This window comes from Otolemur garnettii, unplaced genomic scaffold, assembly GCF_000181295.1.
Source record: "Otolemur garnettii isolate 467f Iridium unplaced genomic scaffold, OtoGar3 scaffold00011, whole genome shotgun sequence".
NCBI classification, from domain to species: domain Eukaryota; kingdom Metazoa; phylum Chordata; class Mammalia; order Primates; family Galagidae; genus Otolemur; species Otolemur garnettii.
Genome location: NW_003852406.1, coordinates 23433083 through 23458539, shown reverse-complemented (window position 1 = coordinate 23458539; position 25457 = coordinate 23433083). Strand labels below are relative to the sequence as shown.

General features: G+C 41.4%; 1 protein-coding gene across 1 annotated transcript in view; it reads right to left on the bottom strand.

Moving 5' to 3' along the window:
* THSD4 (thrombospondin type 1 domain containing 4) overlaps positions 1-24997 on the bottom strand; it is a 590530-nt gene extending 565533 nt beyond the window's left edge. Inside the window, exons 1-2 of the mRNA XM_012801851.2 lie at positions 24944-24997; positions 13008-13077 (exon numbers count right to left, since the gene is read on the bottom strand). Coding sequence (XP_012657305.1) covers positions 13008-13077; positions 24944-24972 — 99 coding nt within the window. The 5' untranslated portion in view covers positions 24973-24997. The remainder of the gene's footprint in view (positions 1-13007; positions 13078-24943) is intronic.
* Positions 24998-25457: the final 460 nt, after the last annotated feature.

The following is a 25457-nucleotide window of genomic DNA, read 5'->3' as shown; positions in this document are numbered from 1 at the left end:
CTCCTATACTTTAAAGCAGTGGTTCTCAACCTTCCTAATGCTGTGGCCCTTTAATACAGTTCCTGTGGGTCACGACAGTTTTTCCTGGATTCCCCTTCCTTGCACCAAGACCAGGAAACCTCAAGGCAGGAAATTTGAGTGCTCGCTTCATTTGTTTCCTGTCTCTGAGAAAGAACTGTCTTTTACTGCCTAAGAACAGGGCTTTGAACTACACTATTTCATGTATGTTATCTGGGTATTCCAGGCTGTTTCAAGTGAGAGGGCAAATCTTGTCCCTGTTGCTCTATTTTGGCCATTTTGTTTTTGTTTCAGGTATAAGAGTAAATCTGATTCTTATTACTCCATCTTGCCTGGAAACAACTTTTTTTTGTTTTAATTCTTGTTTGGTGTTCTTTTATGTGAATATACTATAATATAATTCATCCATTCCTTTCTTAATGGCCTTTTTGGATGTTTCCACTTTTAATAAATGAAACAGCTATTACCATTATTATGCAGGTGTTTGAGTGGCTATATGTCCTCATTTCTCTTGGGTAAATACCTAGGAGTAGAGTAGTCGGGTATGTTGACAGTTTTTCAAAGTAATTTACCATTTTAAACTTCCATCAGCAATACATGAGAGTTCTAATGGCTCCATATCCTCACCCACGCTTGACACTGTCAGTTTAGCCAATCTGGTGGTGTCACATTGAGATTTAATTTGTACCTCCGTAAGGACTAATGGTTTTGATTGAGCACCTTTTCATATGCCTATTGGGCATTTGGATGGCCTCTCATATCAGCTGCCTATGTAAGTGCTTTGTCCATCTTTAAACTGGATGACTTGATTTTTTTCTTAATGATTTTAGGGGTTCTTTACATATTCTGGATAAAAATCTTTTATCAAATATATTTATTGTTAGTGGCTTCCTCTGTCAATAGTTTATCTGTCCATTCTTTCTCTGGCATATTTTGATTTTTTTTTAAATCCTCAGTTTTAATGTAGCACAATTATTTTATGGTTAGTACTCTCCTTGTGTCTTAGGACATTTTTGCCTACCTCAGATTATGAAGATATCATGTTTTCCTCAAGAAGCATTACTGTTTTCTCAGTTCTTCTTAAATACAGTGACAATAATTTGAAAAGCTTCATGTAGCCTAAAACTTCTTTTTGCCATTCTGTAGGCTTTCTGACCAATGTCCAACTGTGAGACATTGTGGAGAGGTAATTGGAAGTCATCAGTTGCACACTGTACTACATTAACAGTGGCTGTGACCCATCACGAGGTCCTCTGCTATTCACAATGTGACTTGCTTATCAGTTAGCAAAACAAATATTTTACCTCATTACACTTCATTCTGGAGTGTCTCTGTTCTCTTCGAAAGTTTCTATAAATAACAGGTTGAAGAGCAGTTCCCTTTGGCTGGTGGCCCTAGCAGTAAGCTTGTATTTCCTTCTTCTAGTTTTCATTGTTTTCTAAATTCTCTATAATAAAAACAAGTATTTTTAATTTAAAAAGTTAATAAGAAAAATGTTGAGCAGTTGTGATTACAGTATATGAAGTATATGTAGGTTTTACCATTTATGGAACTAAAAGAGTCAATCTCTTTCTCTCTCTCTCTCTCTTTTTTTTTCCGTGAGACAGAGTCTCCCTTTGTTGCCTTGGCTAGAGTACAGTGACATCATCATAGCTCACAGCAACCTCAAACTCCTGGCTCAAGTGATCCTTCTACCCCAACCTCTCAAGAAACTAGGACTGCTACTGAGGAGGCTAAGACAAGAGGACTGCTCAAGCCTAAGAGTTTGAGGTTGCTATGAGAAATGATGCCATGGTACTGTCTAAAAGAAAAACAAATGGAAGAAGTTAGGACTACAGGTAGGTACCCACACACCAGCTAATTTTTACCTTTTTTTTTTTCTTGAGACAGAGTCTCAAGCTGTGGCCCTGGGTAGAGTGCCATAGTGTCACAGCTCACAGCAACCTACAACTCTTGGGCTTTAACCATTATCTTGCTTCAGCCTCCCAAGTAGCTGGGACTACAGGCGCCTGCCACAACGCCTGGCTATTTTGTTCTTGTTGTCATTGTTGTTTAGAAGCCTGGGCCAGGTCCACACCCACCAGCCCCAGGGCACGTGGCCAGCGCCCTAACCACTGAGCACAGGCACCGAGCCAATTTTTACATTTTTATAGAGACAAAGTCTTGCTATGTTGCCCAGGTTAACATCAAACTCCTGGCCCCAAACAGTCTTCCCATTTAGCCTCCCAAAGTGCTGAGATGAGCCACTACACCTGGCCCATAATCTTTCCTATATATGGTATGTTTACCACATACATTATGACCTGGAAAGCAACTTGCTTGGTGGATGTTAGGCAGACAGTAGAACAGTTTTATTGATGTAAAAGCTTTCTACAATCTACATATGTATTTTCCCTTACTAATAACTTATGGTTTTTATTATTACGTCTTAGTCATGTTTTTCCCTTCTCTTGGTCTCACCTTATCCACCATTTCCACAATTGAAGCCACATAAGTTTTAAAAATATAGTTGTTTGCCAATTATCTTTAATTACCAATAATAGAAGTTGGACAATCTTTTGTGATATTGTTCATATTACAGGAGCAAGAGGAGAACTTCTTAACAGAAACATCTGGAAAGAGCTACTTACACTCTGCATCAGGGTCTTCTTTTTCTATCCTATTATGGGACTGTCTTTACAGAGATATATCCAGTCACCCAAGCAACATATAGAAGTGCATAGTTTGCTTGACAGCATTAACAAATTATGTCTTTTCCTCAGATTAACTTGCACCATAGAAATGCTTCCACATGCTAAAGTTGGACACTCCATTGTAAGGAGAAAAGAAAAGATATCTTTTACCAGCTAGTTTTTTTGATATACATTCTAAACTACAGTATGCACAAATTAATAATGCTATCCCTTAAGAATTTACCATAAATGGTTTTCTAATTCTTTCCACAGCTCTCTGCTAAAGGTTCGGAATAGATATTGCCACAAAACAATGGGTCAGCAAAAATTCAATTATGATTTACCTAAGCAATAAAAACAATTTGATGGCAATCATAACTCTTATGTTTTAATGAAAAAATATAGTTTCCCCCCAAATCCTCTGGTTCCTTAACATCCCAGGAGGAGACAATTTCTAACTTCAAATTCCATAACATAGATACATGCAGTTAACTCCTTTCTTTCCTGACTTTACAACAGAATTTTTGGCAAACTGTGGCCAACAGGCCAAACCTGGCTCACCACCTGTTTTTGTAGATAAAGTTTTTTTTTTTTTTTTGAGACGGAGCCTCAAGCTATCCCCCTGGGTAGAGTACTATGGCCTCACAGCAACCTCCAACTCCTGGGCTTAAGCGAGTCTCCTGCCTCAGCCTCCCAAGTAGCTGGGACTACAGGTGCCCGCCACAGTGCCGGCCATTTTTTGGTTGCAGCCATCATTGTTGTTTGGTGGGCCCAGGCTGGGGATTCGAACCTGCCACCTTAGGTATATGTGGCTGGTGCCTTAGCCAATTGAACCACAGGCGCCGAGCCTGTAGATAAAGTTTTAAGGGAATATAGCCATGCTTGTTCATCACACATTGTTCGTGGTTGCCTCTGTAGTACAAAATCAGAGTAAAGTAATTTTGATAAAGCCTAAAATATTTACAATAGCCCTTTATTTTAAAAAATGATGTCCCCTGCTTTAAAAAGCATTGCCTATATTTCACATCTTGCTGGAATAAATGGGTGCAGCTACTACCAATGCTGCTTCTGCTGTTAGGAATTTGAGTACCAGAACCAGCATGACAGCCACTGTTCTGCAAAGCTCTGATAAAACATCAAAAGGAAATCTACCCCCAAAGAAGCACTGAACCCTTTCTTGGGCAAATGGCAATGATCCTGGTAGCCAAAACGCATATATTTATTATATTTAAGCACTGTTCTAAAATACATTGTTCTGCAGTATGATTTTGAAAAAAATATTTTAATCTATCATTCTGCTGACAAGTTGTTAATAATACTTTGACAAGGAGGTACCATATCTCAAGATGTGATACTATTTGTTGAGTTTTCCAAAATAACTTATAGCATGACATCAATAAGATGGCTGACTTAGAGTTGCCTGGTGCTTGTTTCCCTCTACAAAAAGAGACACAAACAACAAATAAACAACTATTTTCAACTGCAGTGACCAAGGAACTACACTGGAGAGGACCAGGGGAGCAGCAAAGCCCCTGTGGAGCACGGAAGCCCAGGATAGTATCATAGAGAGGGCCGCAAGGCATCCCGCCTCTGCCACAGTCTGCCACTGGCTCAGAGCCAGAGGGTACTTCTTCTTTTGGGGAAAAGGTAAGCTGGGGATCCTTTGATATTCCCATCACCACCACAGAAACCAGCCGTCATTGCTGCAAAAGGGTACCCAAGTCCTCACTAGCCCAGAATCCAGGGGGGACAGTTGCCAGGAGTCTGTACAGCTACACTGCCATACAGAAGAATACAATTTGGTGCCCACCCCCCACCTCCACGACCATGGTACCATCGTGAAACTAGATCCACAGCTAGAATGCATTCTGCAATGGGACTCAGTAACCACTGACCACCCCTACCTCTGAGGCTCTGCCATCATTTTACTACATTCATACAGACCTCCACAGCACCAATAACCCTGGTTGCCTGGTATGTAGGCACAAAGTAACAACCAAGACCCCAGCGTCTGAACCCACAAGGTACCCTATACTGCAGGAAAACATATAAACCTGCTACACAGTAGGAAAGCCTGTGAAGTGGCCTGGCCCATGGATACTCACCTCTAGTGTGACAGCTGCCCTATTGGTGGCCCCACTCTATTAGAAAGCTACCCAACCTGCCCCCAGCCCAACAGCCAGTCAAAAATGACCCTGACCACCCCACCTCACCCTCCATGAAAGCTTGGCACAGCCACTCAGCCCACCCCCATCCAACAACTGGCCTAGAGATAGAAATTCCCCCGTAAAGAGAGATCCACTCAACCACACAGGCCACACATGCCAAACCCTGGCCTGACAGCAAGACTGGAGGTGGCCCCACCCACCTGAGAAAACTCCACACAGCCACCCACCTACCACTCCATACCACAGCCTGATGGCCAGCACAGAAGTGACCCTGCCATCCTGGAAAGCCCACAAGCAGGCTGCTGAACCACCATACTAGCATGCACTTGGCCCAACAACCAATCCAGCACTCACCCCAGCAAAATCATGCCATTGCCATCACAAACTCCTGTAGCCTAGCCCACTGAGACAATCACAGAAATTACAGACAAGGATTACAGTTAAAGAATCTGTATAGGTACCGTGTTACTAAGCCCAGCCAGAATGGAAGGAAAATCACCATTCCCAAGCAACACCTGAGGACCCATTTTCAGGAAAAAGCCTCTTCCATAAAATTAAAAAAAGGGATTGTTTCACTAGATGAACAGACATCAACATAAGGATGCAAGAAACACGAAAAAGCAAGGAAAAATGACCCTCTCTAAGGAATATCATAACTATCCATTGACAGACCCCAAAGAAAAGGACATTTATGAAATGCCTGGAAAGGGATTCAAAATAATGATCTTAAGAAAACTTAGTGAAAATACAGACAAATAATACAAGGAAATCAGGAAAACAATTCATGATCTGAATGAGAAATTCAACAGAGATAGATAATCATACAAAAGGACCAAATAGAAATCCTAAAGCTAAAGAAGTCAGTGAATGAAGTAAAAAATACAATCAAGAGCATCAACAACAGACCAGATAAATCAAAAGAAAGAATTTTGGAACTTTAAGGCAGGTCTTTTGAAATAACACAGTCAGAGGCAAATAAAAACAAAAGAGAATTTTTACAAAATGACTTGTAGAACACCATTAAGTGAACAAGTATTCACATTACAGGAACCCAGAGGAAAAGAAATAGTAAATGGCGCATAAAATTTATTTCATAAAAAATTAGCAAAAACCTTCCCAAGTCTTGGAAGAGATGTGGACATCCAGATCCAGGCAAGGTCCCCAATAATATTTAATACAAAACAGAGAAAATCCTCTCTAAGGCACATTATAACCAAAATGTCAAAAGTCAAAGAACAAATTTTAAAAGCTACAAGATAAAAATGTCAAATCACATATAAGGGAATCTCCATTAGACTATCAGCATATTTTTTTCAGCAGAAATCTTATAGGCCAGAAAAGAATGGTATGATATATCCAAAGTTCTGAAAGAAAAAAGTTGTCAGCCAGAATACTATTTCTGGAAAAGCTATTCTTCAGAAACAAAGGAGAAATAAAGACCTTCTCAGGCAAGCAAAAACAGAATTCATCACCTCTAGGCTGACTTTACAAGAAATACTTCAGAAAGTATTGTAACTGGAAATGAAAGGATGATAATTACTATCATAAAAATACTTATAACTCACCAGTCTAAGTAAGTCTATGATCATACTCAAAATATCCCAGTGCTATAATGGTACTATGTGTATCTTTCAACCCTCTAGTACAGTAATTCTCAACCTGTGGGTCATGACCCACAGACACTGTATTAAAGGGCCACAGCATTAGGAAGGTTGAGAACCACTGCTCTATTATAAGGGTTTAAAGTCAAAAATGTCAAAAACATCAACAGCTACAATTAGCGACTAAGAAACATAAAAGATAAAAATGTAAATTAAGATACTCAAAATACAGATTATGGAGAGGAGGAAAAAAAGTCTAGAATTCTTTATGCAACTAATGTTGTTATTAACTTAAAATAGTATAATATAACTATAAGACTCTTTATGTTAGCCCTGTGGTAACCACAAATAAATTGTGGTAGATACACAAATAAGAAAGAGCTTCCACCAAACCATAGAGGTAAACAATAAGAGAGGAAGAGAGAAACAAAGTATCTGTAAGAAAAAAGAAACAAACGGAAAATAATTAATCGGGGTTAAAAGAATGGCAGGCAGTAAGACCTTACCTATCAATAACAACTGTGAATGTAAGTGGATTAAATTCTCCAGTCAAACTATATAGAGTGGCTTGATGGATTAACAAAAAAAAAAAAAAAACAAGACCCAACTATATGCTGCCTAAAAGAGACTCATCACACTGCTAAAGACAAAGTGAAGGGGTAGAAAAGATATTCCATGCAAACAGAAACCAAAAGCAAGCATAAGAGGCCATACTTATATCTGATAAAATAGATTTTAAGTCACAAACGGTAAAAATAATACAAAGATCATTATTTGATAATAAAGGGTTGATTTCAACAAGAAGAAATAATAATTATAAATATACATGTACCCAATACCAGAGCACCCAAATATACAAAAGCAAATATTATTAGAGTTAAGAGAGAGACAGACTACAAAGAATAATAGTAGGAAATTTCGACTTTCTACTTTGAATAATCCTCAACAGACCATCAAAAATCAATAAAGAGGGTTGGTGCCCATAGCACTATGGTTACAGCACCAGCACATACACCAAGGCTGGCAGGTTCAAGTCTAGCCCAGGCCAGCTAAACAACAATGGCATCTGCAACCAAAAAAAAATAGCCAGGCATTGTGGCGGGCACCTGTGGTCCCAGCTTCTTAGGACGCTGAGGCAAAAGAATTGCTTAAGCCCAGAGTTTGAGGTTGCTTGTGAGCTGTGACGCCACAACACTCTACAGAGGGGGCATGGTCAGATTCTGTCTCAAAAAAAAAAAATAAAGAAAGAAAGAAAGAAAGAAACACTGGATTTAAACTATACCATAGACCAAATGGATCTAATAGACATTTAGAGAACATACCATTCAAGAGCTGCAAAATATACATTCTTTTCAACTGCATATGAAACATACTCCAGGTCAGGTAATATATTAGGCCACAAAACAAATCTTAACCATTTAAAAAATAGAGAAGTGATATCAAGTACTTTTTCAAACCATAATGGTATAAAACAAGAAATCCATAAGGAAAAATTCAGAAATCTTACAAATACATGAAAATTAAACATGCTCCAAAAATAACCAATAAGTCAATGAAGAAATTAAAAGGAATATTTTAAATTTTCTGAGAAAAAGAAGAATGGAAACACATCATACTAAAGCCTATGGGATACAGAAAAAGCGGTTATAAGAGGGAAGTTCATAATAGTAGACACATCAAAAAAGAATAAAAATTTCTAGTAAACAACCTAACTGTGAACCTCAAGCAACTAGAAAAATAAGAATGAACTAAACCCCAAATTGGTAGAAGGAAATAATAAAGCTGAGAACAGAAATAGAATAGAGACTAAAAAAAGTTCACAAGACCAACAAAATTAAGACTTAGTGTTTTGAAAAGATAAACAGAATTGACAAAACTTTAGGTAAAATAAGAAAAACAGAAAAATGACAAATAAATTAAATTAGAGATAAAAAAGAAGACATTACAACTACTATCACAGAAATACAAAGGACCACAAGTGACTGTATGAGGTCCTATGCAGCAACAAATTTGAAAACAGAAAAGAAATAGATTAAATTACTGTATACATACAATCTACCAAGATTAAATTATGAAGAAACAGGAAATAAAAGAGATCAATAACAAGTGAGGAAATCAAATCAGTCCCCCCCCCCAAAAAAAATCTTTCATTAAAAAAAAAAAAAGACCCAGACCTAATATGGCTTTACTGCTCAATTCTACCAAAAAGGAAAAGAGGAACTTACACCAATTCACATAAGACTATACCAGAAATTAAAGGGGGAACATACTTCCAAACTTATTTTATGAGGACAGCATTATTTTGATTCCAAAAGCATATAAAGACACAACAAAAAAAGAAAGCTACAAGCTTGATGAAAATAGATGTAAAAATGCTTAACAAGATACTAGTAAACAGAATTCAACAGCACACTTAAAACATCAAAGCGGGATTCATTCCAGGAATGCAAGGATGGTTCCACATATGCAAATCAATAAATGTGATATATCACATTTTAAAAAAAGGAAAGACAAAACCATACGACCATTTCAATAGATAGAGAAAAAATATTTATCCAAATTCAACATTCTTTCATGATAAAAACTCTCAACAAATTAGGTAGAGAAGGTCTGTACCTCAACACACTAAAGGCCACATATGCTGAACCCATAGCTAACATATACTGAACAATGTGTAGGGATGAGAATACATTATACTAACGTTATCCTGAAGAAAGCTTTCAGTTTTCCTTTAAGCTCAGGAACAAGACAAGGATGCCCACTTTCACTACTTCAATTCAACACAGTACTGAAAGTCCTAACCAGAATAATTAGGAAAAAGAAAGATATAAAAGGCACCCCCATTGGAAAGGAAGAAGTCAAAATGTTCCTGTTTGTCATAATATGATCTCATAGACAGAAATCCTTATAGACTCCACCAAAAAACAATTAGAACCAATAAATGATTTCCATAGAATCCCAGAATACAAAAATCAATAGCATATCTATATGCCAATTGAAACTATGTGGAAAAAGAAATTAAGAAAAGAATCCATTTATAATAGCTGCAAAAAAAAAAGTTACTCAAGGAAGTGAAAGATTAATGAAGTAAATTGAAAAAGACACAAATAAATGAAAAGATAACTATGAGTTGGAAAAACTAATATTGTTAAAATGACCACACTAACTAAAGCAATCTACATATTTAATACAATTCCTATCAAAATATCAACTAACACTTTTCACAGAAATAGAAAAAGCAACCCTAAAATTCATATGAAACCACAAAAGACCCCAAATAGTAACAAAAATACTAAGCAAAAAGAACAAAACTGGAGGTATCACACTACCTGACTTCAAAATATGCTATGAATCTATGCTAACAAAAAAAATATGGTGCTGGCATAAACCAGACATACAAACCAATGAGATAGAATAGAGAATACAGAAATAAAGTCATAGATCTACAGCCAACTTATTTTCAACAAAGGTGCCAAGAACTCAACTTAGGGAAAAGAAGTCTCTTCAATAAATGGTGCTGGGAAAACTGGACATGTACCTGCAGAAGAATGAAACTAGACCCATACCCCTCACCATATACAAAAAATCAACTCAAAATGGATCAACAGGTTAAATGTAAAACCAAAAACTATGAAACTACTAGAAGAAAATATGGGAAATGCTTTACAACATATTGCTAGGTGAGGAATTTTTTTTTTTAATAAAACTTCAAAACCATAGGCAACAAAAGAAAAAATTGACAAACTGGATTACATAAAACTAAATCTCTTTTACCCTGCAAAGGAAACAACAAAATGAAGAGAAAACCTACAGAATGGGATAAAAATATTTGCAAACTACACATCGGATGAGGGATTCATCCAGAATATATAAAGAACTTAACCCAGTAACAAAAAAAAAAAAAGATCAATTCTTAAAATGGGCAAAAGATTATAATAGACATTTCTCAAAAGAAGACATACAAATTGCCAACAGGTATGTAAAAAAATGACTACCTCACTCATTCTCAGGGGAATGCAGATCAAAGCCACAATGAGACACTACCTCACTCCAGTTAGAATGGGTATTATCAAAAGGAGAAAAGAAAGCAAGTGTTGGCAAGGATGTGGAGAAAAGGGAACACCTGCACACTGTTGGTGGGACTATAAATTAGTACAGCCACTATGGAAAACACAGAACTACGCTATGATCCAGAAATCCCACTACTGGGTATAGGTCCAAAGGCAATGGAATAAGTATGTTGAAGAGACATCTGCACTCACAGTTGCCAAGTGTCCAAAAACAGATTAATGGATAAAGCTAACAATGGAAATACCATTTGTCCATTAAAAAAACTAAAATTCTGTTATCTGCTATAACATTGACAGACCTGGAGGACATCATATTAAATGAAATAAGCCAGACACAGAAAGACAAACAGGCAAATACCATACCATCTCACTTCTGTGGAATCTGAACAAAAAAAGAGAGCTGGTATCACAGAAGCAGAGATTAGAACAGTGCTTACCAGAGACTGGGGAGGGGAGGGGAATGCAGATGATGAAGGAGAAGAGAGAATAGAAAAAAAGAGAGCTGGTATCACAGAAGCAGAGACTAGAACAGTGCTTACCAGAGACTGGGGAGGGGAGGGGAATGCAGATGATGGGGCGAGGTTAGGTTGGTCAGCCAGTACAGAGTCACAATAAGACAGGAAGAATACATTCTAGTGTTCTTTTATAAATATTGTATATTACAAAATAGCTAGAAGAGAGGCTTTTGAATATTCTCACCGCAAAGATACGATAAATGCATGAAGTGATTGATACACTGTATACCTTAAATGGGTCACTACATATAGTGCAACATATATATGTATCAAAACATCAAATTATATCCCATAAATGTGTACATTTACAATGTGTCAATAGATTTTTCTTAGATAATTAATTCAGAAACACTTTTTTCCATTTCTCAGAACATATACTTTAAGAAAAATAAAGATAATACCTATTTGGGAACCTCTTGCTCAGGTTCCACATATATGAACTTGAAAAATCAAAACAGCGAAGTAAATCGATCACTTATAAAATATTCTCAGTTATGATAATCTATTTGAGCAACAACAAGAACATTGGTAAATGGATTCAACTATTAAATTAGCCACTCCAATAATTCTAAACAAATTCTAAATAAATCATATAATTTTAAAATTTTTGTGGTAACTATTTTGTTAAAATAATGTAATTGAATAATAAAAATAGACCGTTGTCCTTTCTAAGTCTTGAAATTTGAATGGGTATAATGCAATGGAGAAGGTATTAATTTCCAAATGAATCCAGGGAAATGATGCTTAGACTTTGGGCCAGTTTTCCACTCAATCATTCAGGTTGAGTTACAGGAACTGAGAATATGACAGTGAAGAAGCCCCATGAGATGCTACCTGCATGGAGCTGACACCCTGGTGGGATGTACAGTCCAACAGAGGCTGATACCTGGCCCAGAAAAATAGCACCAGAACATTACAGAAATTAGACCAATCCGACAAAAACACCAAGATCTGCTCCAGAAGAGCATATCCAGTCAAAACCAGGCACATCCATCTCTTTTCTTGGCCCCCTTCTCTACTAAACCCCCCCTGTGAAAACACTCTCAGGAAAGGAGCCAACCAGTTCAGTCATGCTTAGATGTTAATGGCTGATGCCCTCTCAGGAGCCAGAACTTCCTTACAGGTAGACACAGGAGCTCCCAAGTGTCAGAAAGAGCTTTTAGGGACTTTCTCAGAGTCCCATCACACATCTGTTTCTAAGGCAACACCGATGAAGCACGTGCTCTGTGCAGGGCAGGACTAGGCTTGTTTAGGCAACAGTGGGCAGTTCATTTACTAAAAACACATACAGCCTAAAGGGAAGTAGGCTCAACACTGTTTATGTGCCCCTGCAAACGCTCCCTCTACCCCTCTCCACCCAGCTCTGCAGCCCAGGAGGCTGGCCTTTGGGGACTGCATCAAGCAAGATCTTCTTGTTCTATCTTCTGGTTGGGTTTGGCCATAGGGCATCCTCAGCAGCAGATGAAGAGCAGAAGGGAAGAGGGCCAAGTTCTTATATTCCAGCTCCCTCCCTACCCGGCCACCAGTTAATAGTGGCTGTGTCCCTCCGCCAAGGGTCATGGTTCCCTAGGTCACTCTTACATAGTGATAGCCACAGCAACACTTCCTCTCTAATCCTCCCTCCCCTGGAGAAGGTAAAACCCACCGGTGCTCCACAATCACTAGGGGGTTCCCTAAGTCCTGTCATGCCTTGCAGAGTCTTCTTGCTGACTTTAACTGTCCATTCCAACAGACACAGGCTGCGAAGCCAGCACTGCTCTCAATCAAAGCCTGACTCCAGGCACCAGCTACATGTTTAAGCTCCAGGGATTTAAGAAGGATTAGAGGACCAGTGAGTAGTCTGTAAATGGTGCTTCCTCTCAGAAACGGACTCACCTCCAAATAAAACAAAGCTCAGGGCAGTGACTGAAGTGACCCCAGCCCCTCAGGCAGAAAAAGAAACCTCCGGTCGGCCATGGCTTACCATCCTGTGTTCACTGGAGGGCTGTGGGCAGACGAGCTGGAATCCAAGCAGCAGGAGGGAACCCAGGACACTGAGAAGGAAAAACAGCAACAGGCAGAGCTGTGAGTATGTTCCAGGCAGCAGCACCCAGCGGGAGGCAGCATCTCTGTCAAGTCCCCGGGAGACAGAGAACAGTCCAACCCCAGCCCTGGGACGTGGCCCAGTGAAGGTGCAAAGGGCCAGCCCCACAGGAGGGGAGGCAGCATGGTGTTGTACAGGACAGATCTGGGATCAGATTCCAGCCTCACTGCTGTCCAGCAGGGTTTCTAAGTCAGGATGTTTAACCGCCCTGCACCTCTGGCCCTTCCCTTATAAAATGAGGATAACAACAGAAGCTGGCCCGGGAGGTTGGGCGGACTGAATGAGATACTGCACCAGTGTAAGCTCGCATTAGGCGAGTACATGGTGCTTCAGGGTGGGGAGAAGGTTGGAGAAGGGTCTGCACCTGTTAGGGATGATCTTCACCCTGCCTCTGCCCACCCCTGGTATCACATATGCCCTCCAGGGCTGGTTGAGCTGCACAAGCCCCACTGTCATCAGCCCTCATTACGGCCTGTCATCTAATTAAAGGAAGGCATGGAAAGAGGAAGTGGCCCAGACAGCTGCAGAGAGCATCAAGCTCTGGATTCAAGCACATCAAGGCTAGAATCCCTGCTCCACTCCCACCGGGTGACACTGAGAAAGGGAATATCTCTAAGCCTCAAATGTTCTCATCTTCTATAAAAATCCCTGGGGAGGGTCATCGGTGGGACGTCACCTATGGTGCATATTGCAAGGGTACAGGTCAAATCTATTAAGAGTTGAGTATAAATGTCTCAATACAACAACTAAGTCAGGGAGGTGAAGGCTGTGTTAACAAGTTTGATGTAAGCCAACCAAATTGTATATAAAATCAGCATATTGTACCCCATAAATGTATTAACGTACACAGTTATGATTTAATTAAAAAAAAGACAAATAAATGAATACACTAAAAAAAAAACCCCTGAAGTCATAGGAGAGACAAGTACTGTCACTTAATTTGAATGTCCCTGTTCTCTTGATTTCAATGTCACTCATTAATGTCAATCATCAATGTCACTGTGGTGAACATCCCTATAAAGAGGCTGCTACATCTTTTGACCTTTTTAGGGCTTCACCCTAAGGACAGTTAACTAACACAGTGGTTCCCAATCTTCACTGAAAGATGTGAAATGCTGCACCAGTCCAAGAAAACCTCCACCACATTGAGTGGAGATGAACCTGCCCGCATCTGGGGGACAGCCTGGTGCAGGTAGGATAAGGCTTCCCCCAGCTCAAAGACTCCAAAGGTCCACCCAACACCATGTTGTCTATGAATGACTCAGCAGATCCCTATGTGGACAGACAGATTAAAGACTGTAGTGTGATAAGGGCGGGAACAAGGGCTGTATAAGATGGTCTTAAATGCTTCCTTTATGTTGCTGTCTTAGAGTGGCCACTGAGGCCCCAGAGCTGAAGACCAAGGGTATTAAGTGTGCACACATTCCAAAGAGAAGGGCTGCACTGTCTGTTCAGCATCTACAAAAGGGGTGCCCCCAGCCATGCTGTGTTAATCCCCTCACCCATTCCTACCTGTACACACAGGAGGCTGCAGGATGGGGAAGCCTGCTGGGTGTGGGTTTCCTGGAAGAGGATGCAGGGGTCTGAGTGTACCCCTTCACCCCCTCCCAGGGGAAGGAGATGTAGGCTCTCTCTTCCAAGCCAGGCAAGGAGGACAAGCATGTAGAGAGCTCGATCCAGAGCCCCCACTGTCTGGAGATACAAGGACTAGTGTCCAGTGCTCCTCTGAAAAGTATCTAAAGGCCACAACCTGGCTGGAGCATCACAGAGGGCAGAGTGGAGGAAGGCTAGGGTGGGAGCAGTCTGTATTTCTAGAGCTTAGAGGAGCAGATGCTGTGTTTTCCCCTTGAACTATATATACAGCACCATGGAAAGACACTGGATTAGGTTATGGTAAGGACCCCACCAAAGATTACTCACCAGAATTATGTGACCCCCACAAAATGCAAATGTACGGCAAGTACCCATGGAGTTTAGGAGCTGGGGGGCAGGGGTAGGTAACAAGGGATCAGCCAGTGTTGGCAGAGCCTGCATCAAGGGACAGGGCCTGCATCAAGGGACAGGGCAGCAGTGTGCAAGGAGAGACTTTCCAAAGGGCCAGCAGAAGTGCCCTGAGAGAGAAGAATCTGAAATAGACACATCTACCAACCAAGGACACCAGTGCCAGACTACAAGGGGTATCAGTTCCACTGGGATCCTCTCCTCTGCTCCATCCTGGAGGAATTAACAAGGGCAGAGACAGTGGGCAGGGGGTGGAACTAGGTTTTGAAGAAACCAGCCAAACCCTCTCTTCTCCACCACTGGGGTCTGAGGCTGGACCAGGCCCAGCTTGCAAGAGGAAAGGAGCTTTAGACTGAGAGACTAAAATTGTTCTATCTGACTAGACTTTCTAGGATATTTATAACAGCATCTTTCCAAGGAAGGGATTTATTCAGAAAAATATAATCTGTAATTGGTGGTGAAAAGAATAAAAGAGTTGATTTACAACTTGCTAAGGATCTAGACCACGGCCGTCCAATAGACTTTTCTACAATGAGATGATAGAAACGTTTCCTGTCTGGACTGTCCCAGGCACAGACAGATATCCAGATCTATGTGGTTCAGCACACAAGAGGCTAACAGTGCAGGTCTAGGTAGAGATGTAACCGATGTCTAATTCCAAACTACTGAAAGGACAGGCATTCAACCAATAAAACTATTTCCCTCCACACCCACTGCCACATAAGCCTTTTTTGTTTTTCATTTTGGACTTTCTAGTACTTGCAAATAAGGCTGTTCATCAAACCACAAAAAGAAAAGTTGCCCAAGATGTCTTCTGGAGATGGGTCTGGGCCAGCTAAGAGATGAGTCCTCAGGTAGCAGTGCAGAAGCAGGTGTTTGCTAGTTGTCCCCTTAATACATCCAGGGGACAACGACACCAAGGACATGTGCAGAACACGTCTGGAGGCCATGTTCCTTAGCTATATGACCTCCGGCCAATCACCCCTCTGTGCCTCAGTTTCCCCATCTGTTCTCCTACCTTCAGTGAGTTAATGTGTGAGAAAGCACATTGTGAACCTGTGCCTCCAAGTGTGAACCACGCGTAACACATTCTGGCACTGTTTACTCATTTAAAAAGAAAACCAGATTGGTGTGGTTTTGTTAAAAAAATAAACAGCGGCTCCATAAATGTGTTACACCTCAGCCCCTCAAAGCTCTTGGCACGCACAGTAGCCGCATATTTGTGATGCAATCAGGAGGAGTTTTGCATAACCACGGATTGGAGTTTGGCTGTGGGTTTTGCTTCCACAGCCCTCAGGGGGACTTAGGGGTGGAGAGGGAGTGAAAGATTCTCCAGGAAGGGAGATGCTCGATCCCACTCTGTCTCAGAGGAGCTGCGTTCTAGGTTGCTGGTCAACTCTACCCGTCCCCTCACCTCCTTCAGCTCACTGCCCAAAGGTTCTTGTCTCCACAAGACTTCCCTGACCCTCCTCTTCCCAGCCCGGCCTCTTCACGGCACGTACTGTCCCACATCCCATGCCTTTATCCATTTAGATTTCTCCCTCCGCCCAGTGGAGTGCAAGCTCCAGGAGATGAGGGTCTAGGTAGGGATTCTCCGCCTAGCAGACTATATGGTGCTGTGTGGTGAGAGCTGAATTCATTGTATTAATGAATGATGCTTCACCATCTTGGCAACCTCTGACATTTCAAGATAAGTGAAAATAGTGTGAGTCACCATATTCGAAATGTCCAAGGTAACTTCGGGAGCTTTTCAAAGTTATTTTATGAGGGATTTATAAAAATCAGCTGGGATTTTGAATTTCTGTGTGACCCCTCCCAAAAACCAATTCTCATAAGACTGACGTGAGGTATGACAGCAAAATGTTCACTGACGCCTCCTGTGGCAAAAATGCAACACAAATTGTATTTAGATGTTCAAATGCTTCTTTTCATCTAATTGAGCCCCAACGAAGCTAAAATGCATAGAGGTACCCAACAAAACTCATTCTGGAATTAAAGTCTTAGTTACGAAATGGGCTCTACTCTAAATGGAATAGAATAAATTCCCCCACAGGGGAAATTATTCTTTGGGCTACAATAACAGCAGACAGAGCAATATATAACCCCAAGGGCCAGATGAAACTGCCAAGGGCTGAACGTTTCCCACTCCTGCTCAGCAGAATGTTTTAGGATAGTTCACTCGGCTCACACATACCTAGCTAATTGGTAGCCTGTAGCTGTTAGCACCCCTCTTCAAAACACCAACAACCTAGCCCAAATCCTTGTCCCTCTTGACCCAATTAGACATTAATGTGTGGGGCACAGGAGTGCATGTATGTGTCTGTGTGTATGCACATTGTGTGTTATTTCACTTTGATAGTTTGCTTTGGCAAACTGCTCCCAGCTTGCAACGTTTTGACAGATTGAAGCCTACCAGGGCCTTTGGCAAACAAATCACACACTCCTTTCCAAGTGGCGGCGGGGGGAGCCACATTCCTACCAAGACTTTCCGATTCACCTTGCAGTCAAAATAACCTAACATTTCACACTAACCAAAAAAAAAAAAAAAAAAAGTCATGCCATCCACCCAGTGCTGTTCTAGATATTAAACACTCTTTCATTTCCTCATGTAGAAAATAATGCTCATTGAAATCTGGTACCAGATTTACATCATGGAACTGAGGCTTGGCCAACCCTGCTCCCCACCCCACATGCTCCGCCACCCTCCACTGCAGTGAGGGTGGGTCCCCCACAGCCACAGCGTACTCAGACCATCCCACTGAGCTCAACATCACTTGAGCAGATCAAGCAATAAAACAGGGTAAACGATAAAAACAAAACAGAACAAAATGTGGTATCTTTCCTTCTTCGGTTATTTACTACAACCCAGGAGATATTTCTAGAACAATCGGAGCACTAATAAAATTATACCACCTTAGCAAAAGAGAGCCAAAAATCTCAGCTTGAGGTGAAGCTCCACTCAGTAGACACTTTCGCTAAGCGTGTAGCTCACCGGGTTCAGCTCAGCCCCCTGCCTTCCTCTGATAGCAGCTAAGAGAGAAGGCAGCAAGGGAGGGAAATGGATTACCAGTGACAGCTCATGTTTACCACTGCTCTCCGCACTTACAAGTAGTATTCCATTTAGTCTTCACAACCATCGTACCAGACACTTTTATTATGCCCATTTTGCAGGCACAGAAATTGAGGCACCAAGAGGTAAGTCATTTACCAATGTGCACACATCCCTACCAAGAGGCAAAGCCTAATTTCAAACTCCTGCAGTCAGATCCTTGGCCTGGGCTCTTAACTACTGTGCTCTGGGGCCTCATGAGGACAAGACACATTTATACAGGGATTTGCCGTTTTATCATATTAATTTTCCTCCCCTGTCAGTGTGAGGCTGTGACTTGACAATCTGTTTTATTTTCTGCCATTGCTTACAAGAATCATTAGAAAGTAAGTGGAGGCAATAAAGCCTTGTTTATCCAACCCCCCGGAGGACGTTCTAAATTTCAAAATAAATGAAGCTGACATCTATATTCCAAATTTTTTTTAGTGCATTTTCTTTATTTCCCGTTTTCTTACATGGAGTAATCTGAGCCTCAGTCGCCGCTCTTAGCTGGCTCAGAGGCACCAGTATGAACATCCATCCATTTATACAGCACAAGGTGGTGGTCTTGGGAACACAGCATCCCCCAGACACCCAGGGCTTTCTGAATCCAGTTGGCACTGAGCTGTGTCCTTTCTGCTTACTGAACTTTCAATGAGCCTGCATCCTCTTAACTCAGCCCCCTTTGGGTCTGCCTTGACCTCAGAAACCTTTGGACAACCCAGGTGCAGCCCAATCAGGAACAAAAAGCCTCTGGGAAAAGGCCTGCCTGGCTCGTGTGAAGTGAAGTGTTTCCATTTTAGAGTGTGGACTTAAGGACACTATTCTAACTAGATACTGACTCTTGCAGTTCTTTTTATTTTCTAAACCAGGACCTCTGGCAATGTGAGGTGGTCTGTCCTGCAAAGCTTCCTAAAATGCCACTGCTTTTGGCAAATTCCCATCCTGGATGGTAGGTTTCTCAGGGAAATGGTTTCTGATGTGTCTTTGCAGCCGGCAGAACAAGCCATATAGTCTGGATCCATCCCCAGGCTAATAAATACCAAGTGAATGAAAGAAAGGAAGGACAGAATGAAGTGAAGGGAGAATAGAAGGAAGAGAGAGAGAGAGGAAATACCAGTTACCAAAGAAATGCAAAGGGTTGCTGTGACTGTGGCACTCTCCACCGAAAAAGAATTTTCTAAGTGCTTCCTGGAACTCTGGCTAGAAAAAGGAAGGTGATCCTAAGATTCCTGCCAGTTGGAGTTACTGGTTTGAATCCCCAGTGGGGATGGGGGGTCGTCCCTGCTAACCTAAGGCATCTAAATCCATGTGGAGGTGTAGAACGGGGAGCTGGCAGCCCAATGATCACACCTTAACTCCTTTGAACCCTTTTTGGTACAGAATGTTCTAGAAAATCTCACACTACTGAGTGATGAGGACAGGGTCCGGGTACAGAGCTGTGCCAGGCGTAAAGAAAGATCAATACTGTCTAAATGCATGCTGTCATTTTACACGTAGGGGTTTACGGGGCAGTCCTCCAAAACGCTATTTTAATTCCTCCTAATCTCTATCCCTCCCATTCAGGTGGTTCCTACCGGGCTTCCCAGCAGGTTCTTCCCCGTCCATGTGCACGCTTCTGCTCCCACGGCTGAGCGGTGTTCACCTAGTGCCAACCACGTTCCCAAACCTGTCTACACCAGTTGCCACTGCTTGGTAATTACATAAAATATTCAAATGGTACACAAACCCACGAAAGAGAGCACAGACCAAAAGAGTACTTGTTAGTTGTTTCTACAAAAATGAAGCTGAATGCTTTGGAAAGTCTCAATAAAGGCAAGCAGCCAAGAGAGGAAAAAAAAAAAACTGCTGGCAAATTAGGTGTGGATGAGACAACTGCAAATGATTAGGGGCAAAAATAATAAAAACCTAGAATCATTCCGGTACTCACACTGCTTCGAAAATATCTTTCAATTCTCACTCCACACTAAAGAAACCCGAATGGAAACCTCAGATAATACTTACGGGTGTGGTTTGCCCATGAAGCACAATCACGGGTTTGTGCTCAAAGAAAAGCCCTTGGCCCCACATCTAAAAAGTGGGGAGCGAACGTACATGTGTTTTAAGTTAAGAATAAATCGTTAAAGGTGTGTGCATGTGTGTCCTTTGTACGATCTCCACACTTTAAGTTCCTTGTGGAATTATCTAACTAGCCATCCGGGTCAGGAAAGATAAAATTTTCGACCTTATCTCTTCTACGTAAAAGATAGTTGTTAATTTGACTAATTCATTATTCAACAAATACAGTAGAACCTCTGTAAGTGGACCACCCCGGGACGGTAACAAACCGGTCAACATGGAGAGGTGCTCAACGTAGGAACAAACCCTACTCTACTGATACGTACATGTGGTGCGTGTCCAGTCTAGGAAAATTAGGTCAACTTAAGGAGGTGGTCAAGGTAGGGAGGTGGTCAGCTATGGAAATTCTAGTGTATCTATTAAACATCACCGAGACACTGGCATCAATGCCAGTTACACAAACTCTGGCCTGCCTTGTCAGTGTCATGAAGTTTAATCCTTGTGATCCAGGCCTGGCCTCTTGGCCTCTTCCATCCTCCCTCCTCCTCTCTCCTTCTTTCTCCTCTTTCTCTCCCCGCTCCCCTTTTTCCCTATTTCCTGATCTCTGGCATAGGGACACTACCTGAGTCCCTATCCCTTCCCAATAATCACATGCTTCTTTACTCCTGAGGGGAATTTATATTTTCACGAATCGATCATACCTTAAATATCACTACCTGGGCATTCCCTTTCTTCCTTCTCAGCCCACGTCTTTCTTCCTTTCAGTGTTCACGCTCTTTTTCATTTGCCCCAGGAGCAGCCACCTTTCTCTTTCTCATTTCCTCAATCCCTTTTGGTTGTATTTCTTAGCAGAGTAGGCTGACAGGCATTAAAGTAATAACACTTTACTGAAGTATATATCAAAGAATAGAAAAACTTTGTTTTAGAAGACTGAAACCAGACACTTGACCTAGGGCCATCAACCTGTAAAACCCTTAAAATGATCCAGAACACTCCTTCGTAAGATCTATAAAAATCACCATCTCACTCTGTAATCACTCTAATGATATCTGTATTTCTTCAGAAAACTACTGTGCAAAATAAAAATCGCCAAATTTTACTTCCTGACAATTTAACCACTTGTTCGGCGCACAGTAGTTAAGTTTTCTGCTGGGTTTCTTGAGACATAAAGTATGTCCACTGTAGTGATGATGCACGCCCAAAGGTAAAGGGAGAACAGCTGACCAAGCAGATGGGCTGCAGAGAGTCTGATGGCCGGCCACGTTGAGTAGCCATCACCATTTACTACTGTACTGCTGCCTTCCATCCACCACTGAACAAACAAATATTAATAAAGATCTAAATACACATGCACAAAAAGGTGCACAATGTGGAGCAAGTCTTCAAGAAATATAAACACTTCTGTGGCATTTGATGCCATTTCCTCTCTAATTTGTAACAGATGACAAACATTTCTTAATCTAGCCTTGGCCTACCCTTCGGTCCAAATGGATTTTAATTGCTCCGAATTTTTCATAGTGTCCAGAGCCTGTCCAGCATTCAATGATAATCCGTTAACCAGATCCATGGAGAGTTACCATCTTAGCGCCTCTTCTGCTACTGGGTTTAACTGTGATTCTTTTTATTGTTATATACTCTGAGCTAGGTCGAGGAATTCCTGCTGTGTTAATACCTACAGCTTCTCTGTCGCCTTCAATGAGGGGAAAGCTGGCTGTCTCTCTGTGGCTTGGCAAAAATTAGGGAGGGATTTTTAAACGAAATCTCTGCATTATCAGAATTGTGAATCCCCTTAAAAGTTTTTTTCCACTCAGGGATTTTCTGGGCAGCTAACTGCTATTTTTCTCTATAGGTAGAGAAATCCTGCAGCTTTTCCAATTGATGTTTAGGTATTTCATTGCCTTGATAAATATGTAAAATCTCTTAAACGCAAGTGTGCCCACACACACACACACGTGTGTGTGTGTGTTTCTCATCTACCAGTTTTGTTAAAGACTTCTCACTCTTAAAGTAACCACAGCCCTTTTCCCCAGAAGATTTTGAAAAACATTTAAACAAAAGGCACTCTAGTTTTGATTTGGCTTGGTTCCATTTAAAATATATTTACGTGGCCCTAGAAACAGAGATGCAAAATGGTTAATGTGCACCCGGTTTATGAAGAAGAGGATTTGATAGAAATCTCCATCTGAGATCTCCTAGATAATCACCCCCTCTCAGAACTCACATTTTCTTTCTCAGTCCTGACGGCAGGACTCTTGGCAAGATCCTGCTGAGCAGCCCGATTTCAAACAAGCCCTTGGGCAGGACCCCAGAGCTCCAGCAGAATAGCAAGGCCACATCTAGCTTTCAACTACTGCCACTTGCTAACGTCTAATCTGTGGACAATTCCTCTGAAACAATGCACAGGTCAAAGAGAGGTGGCTTCCTCACCACCTCCTGCTCAGATCATTACAGGAGGTTAACTATTTGCAGGGGCATCAATTAAAATTTCAAGACATGGAGAAAAAAAACTTTACAAAAGGGACTTCTCCCAAGACACACCCTTCTTGCACAGTGTGGGTGGCCACATTTTTGAGGGTCTTCGAGTACTTTCAGGGGCCTTGATGACAGCCAGACTTACACCTGCTTACCACATGGGGCACCTACCTTTCATCATCCACTGTTCCTTTCGATCCAGTTCAGTATCTGGCTGTGACCTCCACTTCTGCATCCCCCTTTGGGTCCAAGTGCCCAACTACGGTGTGATCTTTTAGTGACCCAGTGCTCCAACCACATTTCTCACTACCCTGTGGCTTCACAGCGGTATTTTGGAGCTCCCACAAACTAGATGCCTAGTGCATATCTTGAAATACCTTTTAAACTCTTTTTAAAACTACATTTTAAAAAACACAATAGCTAATTTACATTAGATACCAAATATCTACCCTGAAGAGACCACCAAACATTACCTTGGGCTGCCCTGCTAATGGCTGGACATTACATAGACTTCAGAATGAAGCTTTTCCTGCCTTTTCTGACCGTACCTGACATGCTTGCGAATATGTCACAGATAAAGAGGTTTGTAGTTCTCTGCGGGTTTTTGGATTTCAGGCCTGCACATGTCTGCTCATGTAAAATTATACAAGCAACTACATACTAACACTCACACACATGCACTACACTCAATTAAACGCCAGGCGTGGGCCCAAGAGCATCTGCTTGGCAAATGCTCCAGCCCTGGTTGGGCAATCACATGTGGCACCATCATAATAACATATTATAGACCATTTTATTGTAAGTTCTAGGCATTTGGGGCTAATGTATAGTTATTTTAAAAAAGAAAAGATTACAAGATATCTTTAATGATTCAACTTTGAAACAAAAAGTTCTTGTTCCCCTGCTTTCCAGATCCTCAGTCAATTTATTTAAAGAGCATCCTAAGATTGCAGGATGAGTTTCATCACAGAATTGTTACCAATTGCAAGTACCTGCCTGCGTGGGTTAAGGTCGTCTTAATGCCCTGCGGATGAAACAGTGCAAAATAAATCAGATGCTGAGGCCAAAGTGTAGGCCACCATCCATCGATCCCGATTTCAAATTTTGGTATGTTTATCGAAATAGATTCATTGGTCTCATGAATCGATGTTACATATTAGAACTTGTAAAGTGAATTCATATTAATAAAATACTGTCATTGTCTAGTTTATATATGGAGCTTTTACATAGGATTTCGATTGAAGAATTTTCTTTTTTTTTTTTTTTTGAGACAGAGCCTCAAGTTGTCCCCCTGGGTACCGTGCTGTGGCATCACAGCTCACAGCAACCTCCAACTTCTGGGCTCAAGGGAGTCTCCTGCCTCTGCCTCCCAAGTAACTGGGACTACAGGCGCCCGCCACAACGCCCAGCTATTTTTTGGTTGCAGCCATCATTGTTGTTTGGTGGGTCCGGGCTGGATTCAAACCCACCACCTTAGGTGTATGTGGCTGGCGCCTTAGTCACTTGAGCCACAGGCGCGGAGCCCGATTGAAGAATTTTTAAAAGGATCTGTCGGCTTCCTAAAACGACTTCAGTAACACAGATTACATTCCAATGCCTGGAGTCCTAGTCCTGACTCTGGGCATAAAGGAAGAACTTAAGCTCTCTGAGCATCAATTTTCTGATCTTTAAAACAGGGATAACAGTACTTTGGACTGTTGCTTGCATGGTTGATATAAAGATTAAATTTTAAAATGCAGATAAAAATGATAGACACTTTGAGGACACGCAAAGAGAGGGCACTTTTAAAAAATACCAGATTCAGTCAAAATCTGTAGGATTACAACCAGAAAACAGTATTTTTTAAAGTTCTTCAGATAATTCTGTTACACAACTGTGGCAAATATCCACTGATTTGGTCCCATCTTTAGTTTAAAAAAAAATGTTTTTCTGTTTGAAGTCTAGAAAAGGTCTCTCTGAAAATAGAAGACCTTAGCCTGGACCCCAAGCCCCTTGGACCTCTCACCACAGCACACACAGCTCCCTGGGCCTCAGAGGCCCTTCAGAATGCAAAGTCTTACACATGTGGACTTATTACATAAAAAATGTTCGTGAGCTGGAGACCCTTAAGACCAGTCACTTTAGGAAACTACATAATAAAATGCAAATATCAAATTTCTTATTCTCTTGTTTTCATTTTAAAAGTTTCTTTGCTTACCTGAGAGACCCCATGAAATGGGAAACCATGATGCTGGGGCTCCAGGCAGAAGCAAGGGCTCCTCAGAGATGTCACCAATTCTCTGCAGATGGGAGTGGTGTTCAACTCCTAACGGAAAGGAACAATGTTATTTTTAGCAAATTATTGCTTAGGAAGATTCGAGATGCATTTGCTCACTTCTGGGTCAATGAAACAAGAAGTGAGCAAATGGAAGATATTAAAACAAAAATACTGGGGCAACATCAGTGGCTCAAAGGAATAGGGCCCCAGCCCCATATGCTGGAGGTGGTGGGTTCAAACCCAGCCCCGACCAAAAACTGTAAAACAAAAATACCACTGCCCAGTTAGAGTGACAGGATTTCCCAAGTGAAATTTGATTATTGTGTGCACATGTGGTAACAAGTTCACAGGACAGACCTTCAGCCCAGTGTCTCACCCACAGAAGAGGTTCAGTAAACTGCTGTCGGAAGGATGACCTCAGACTCTGAGCCACAGTGCTGGACAATCCTACATG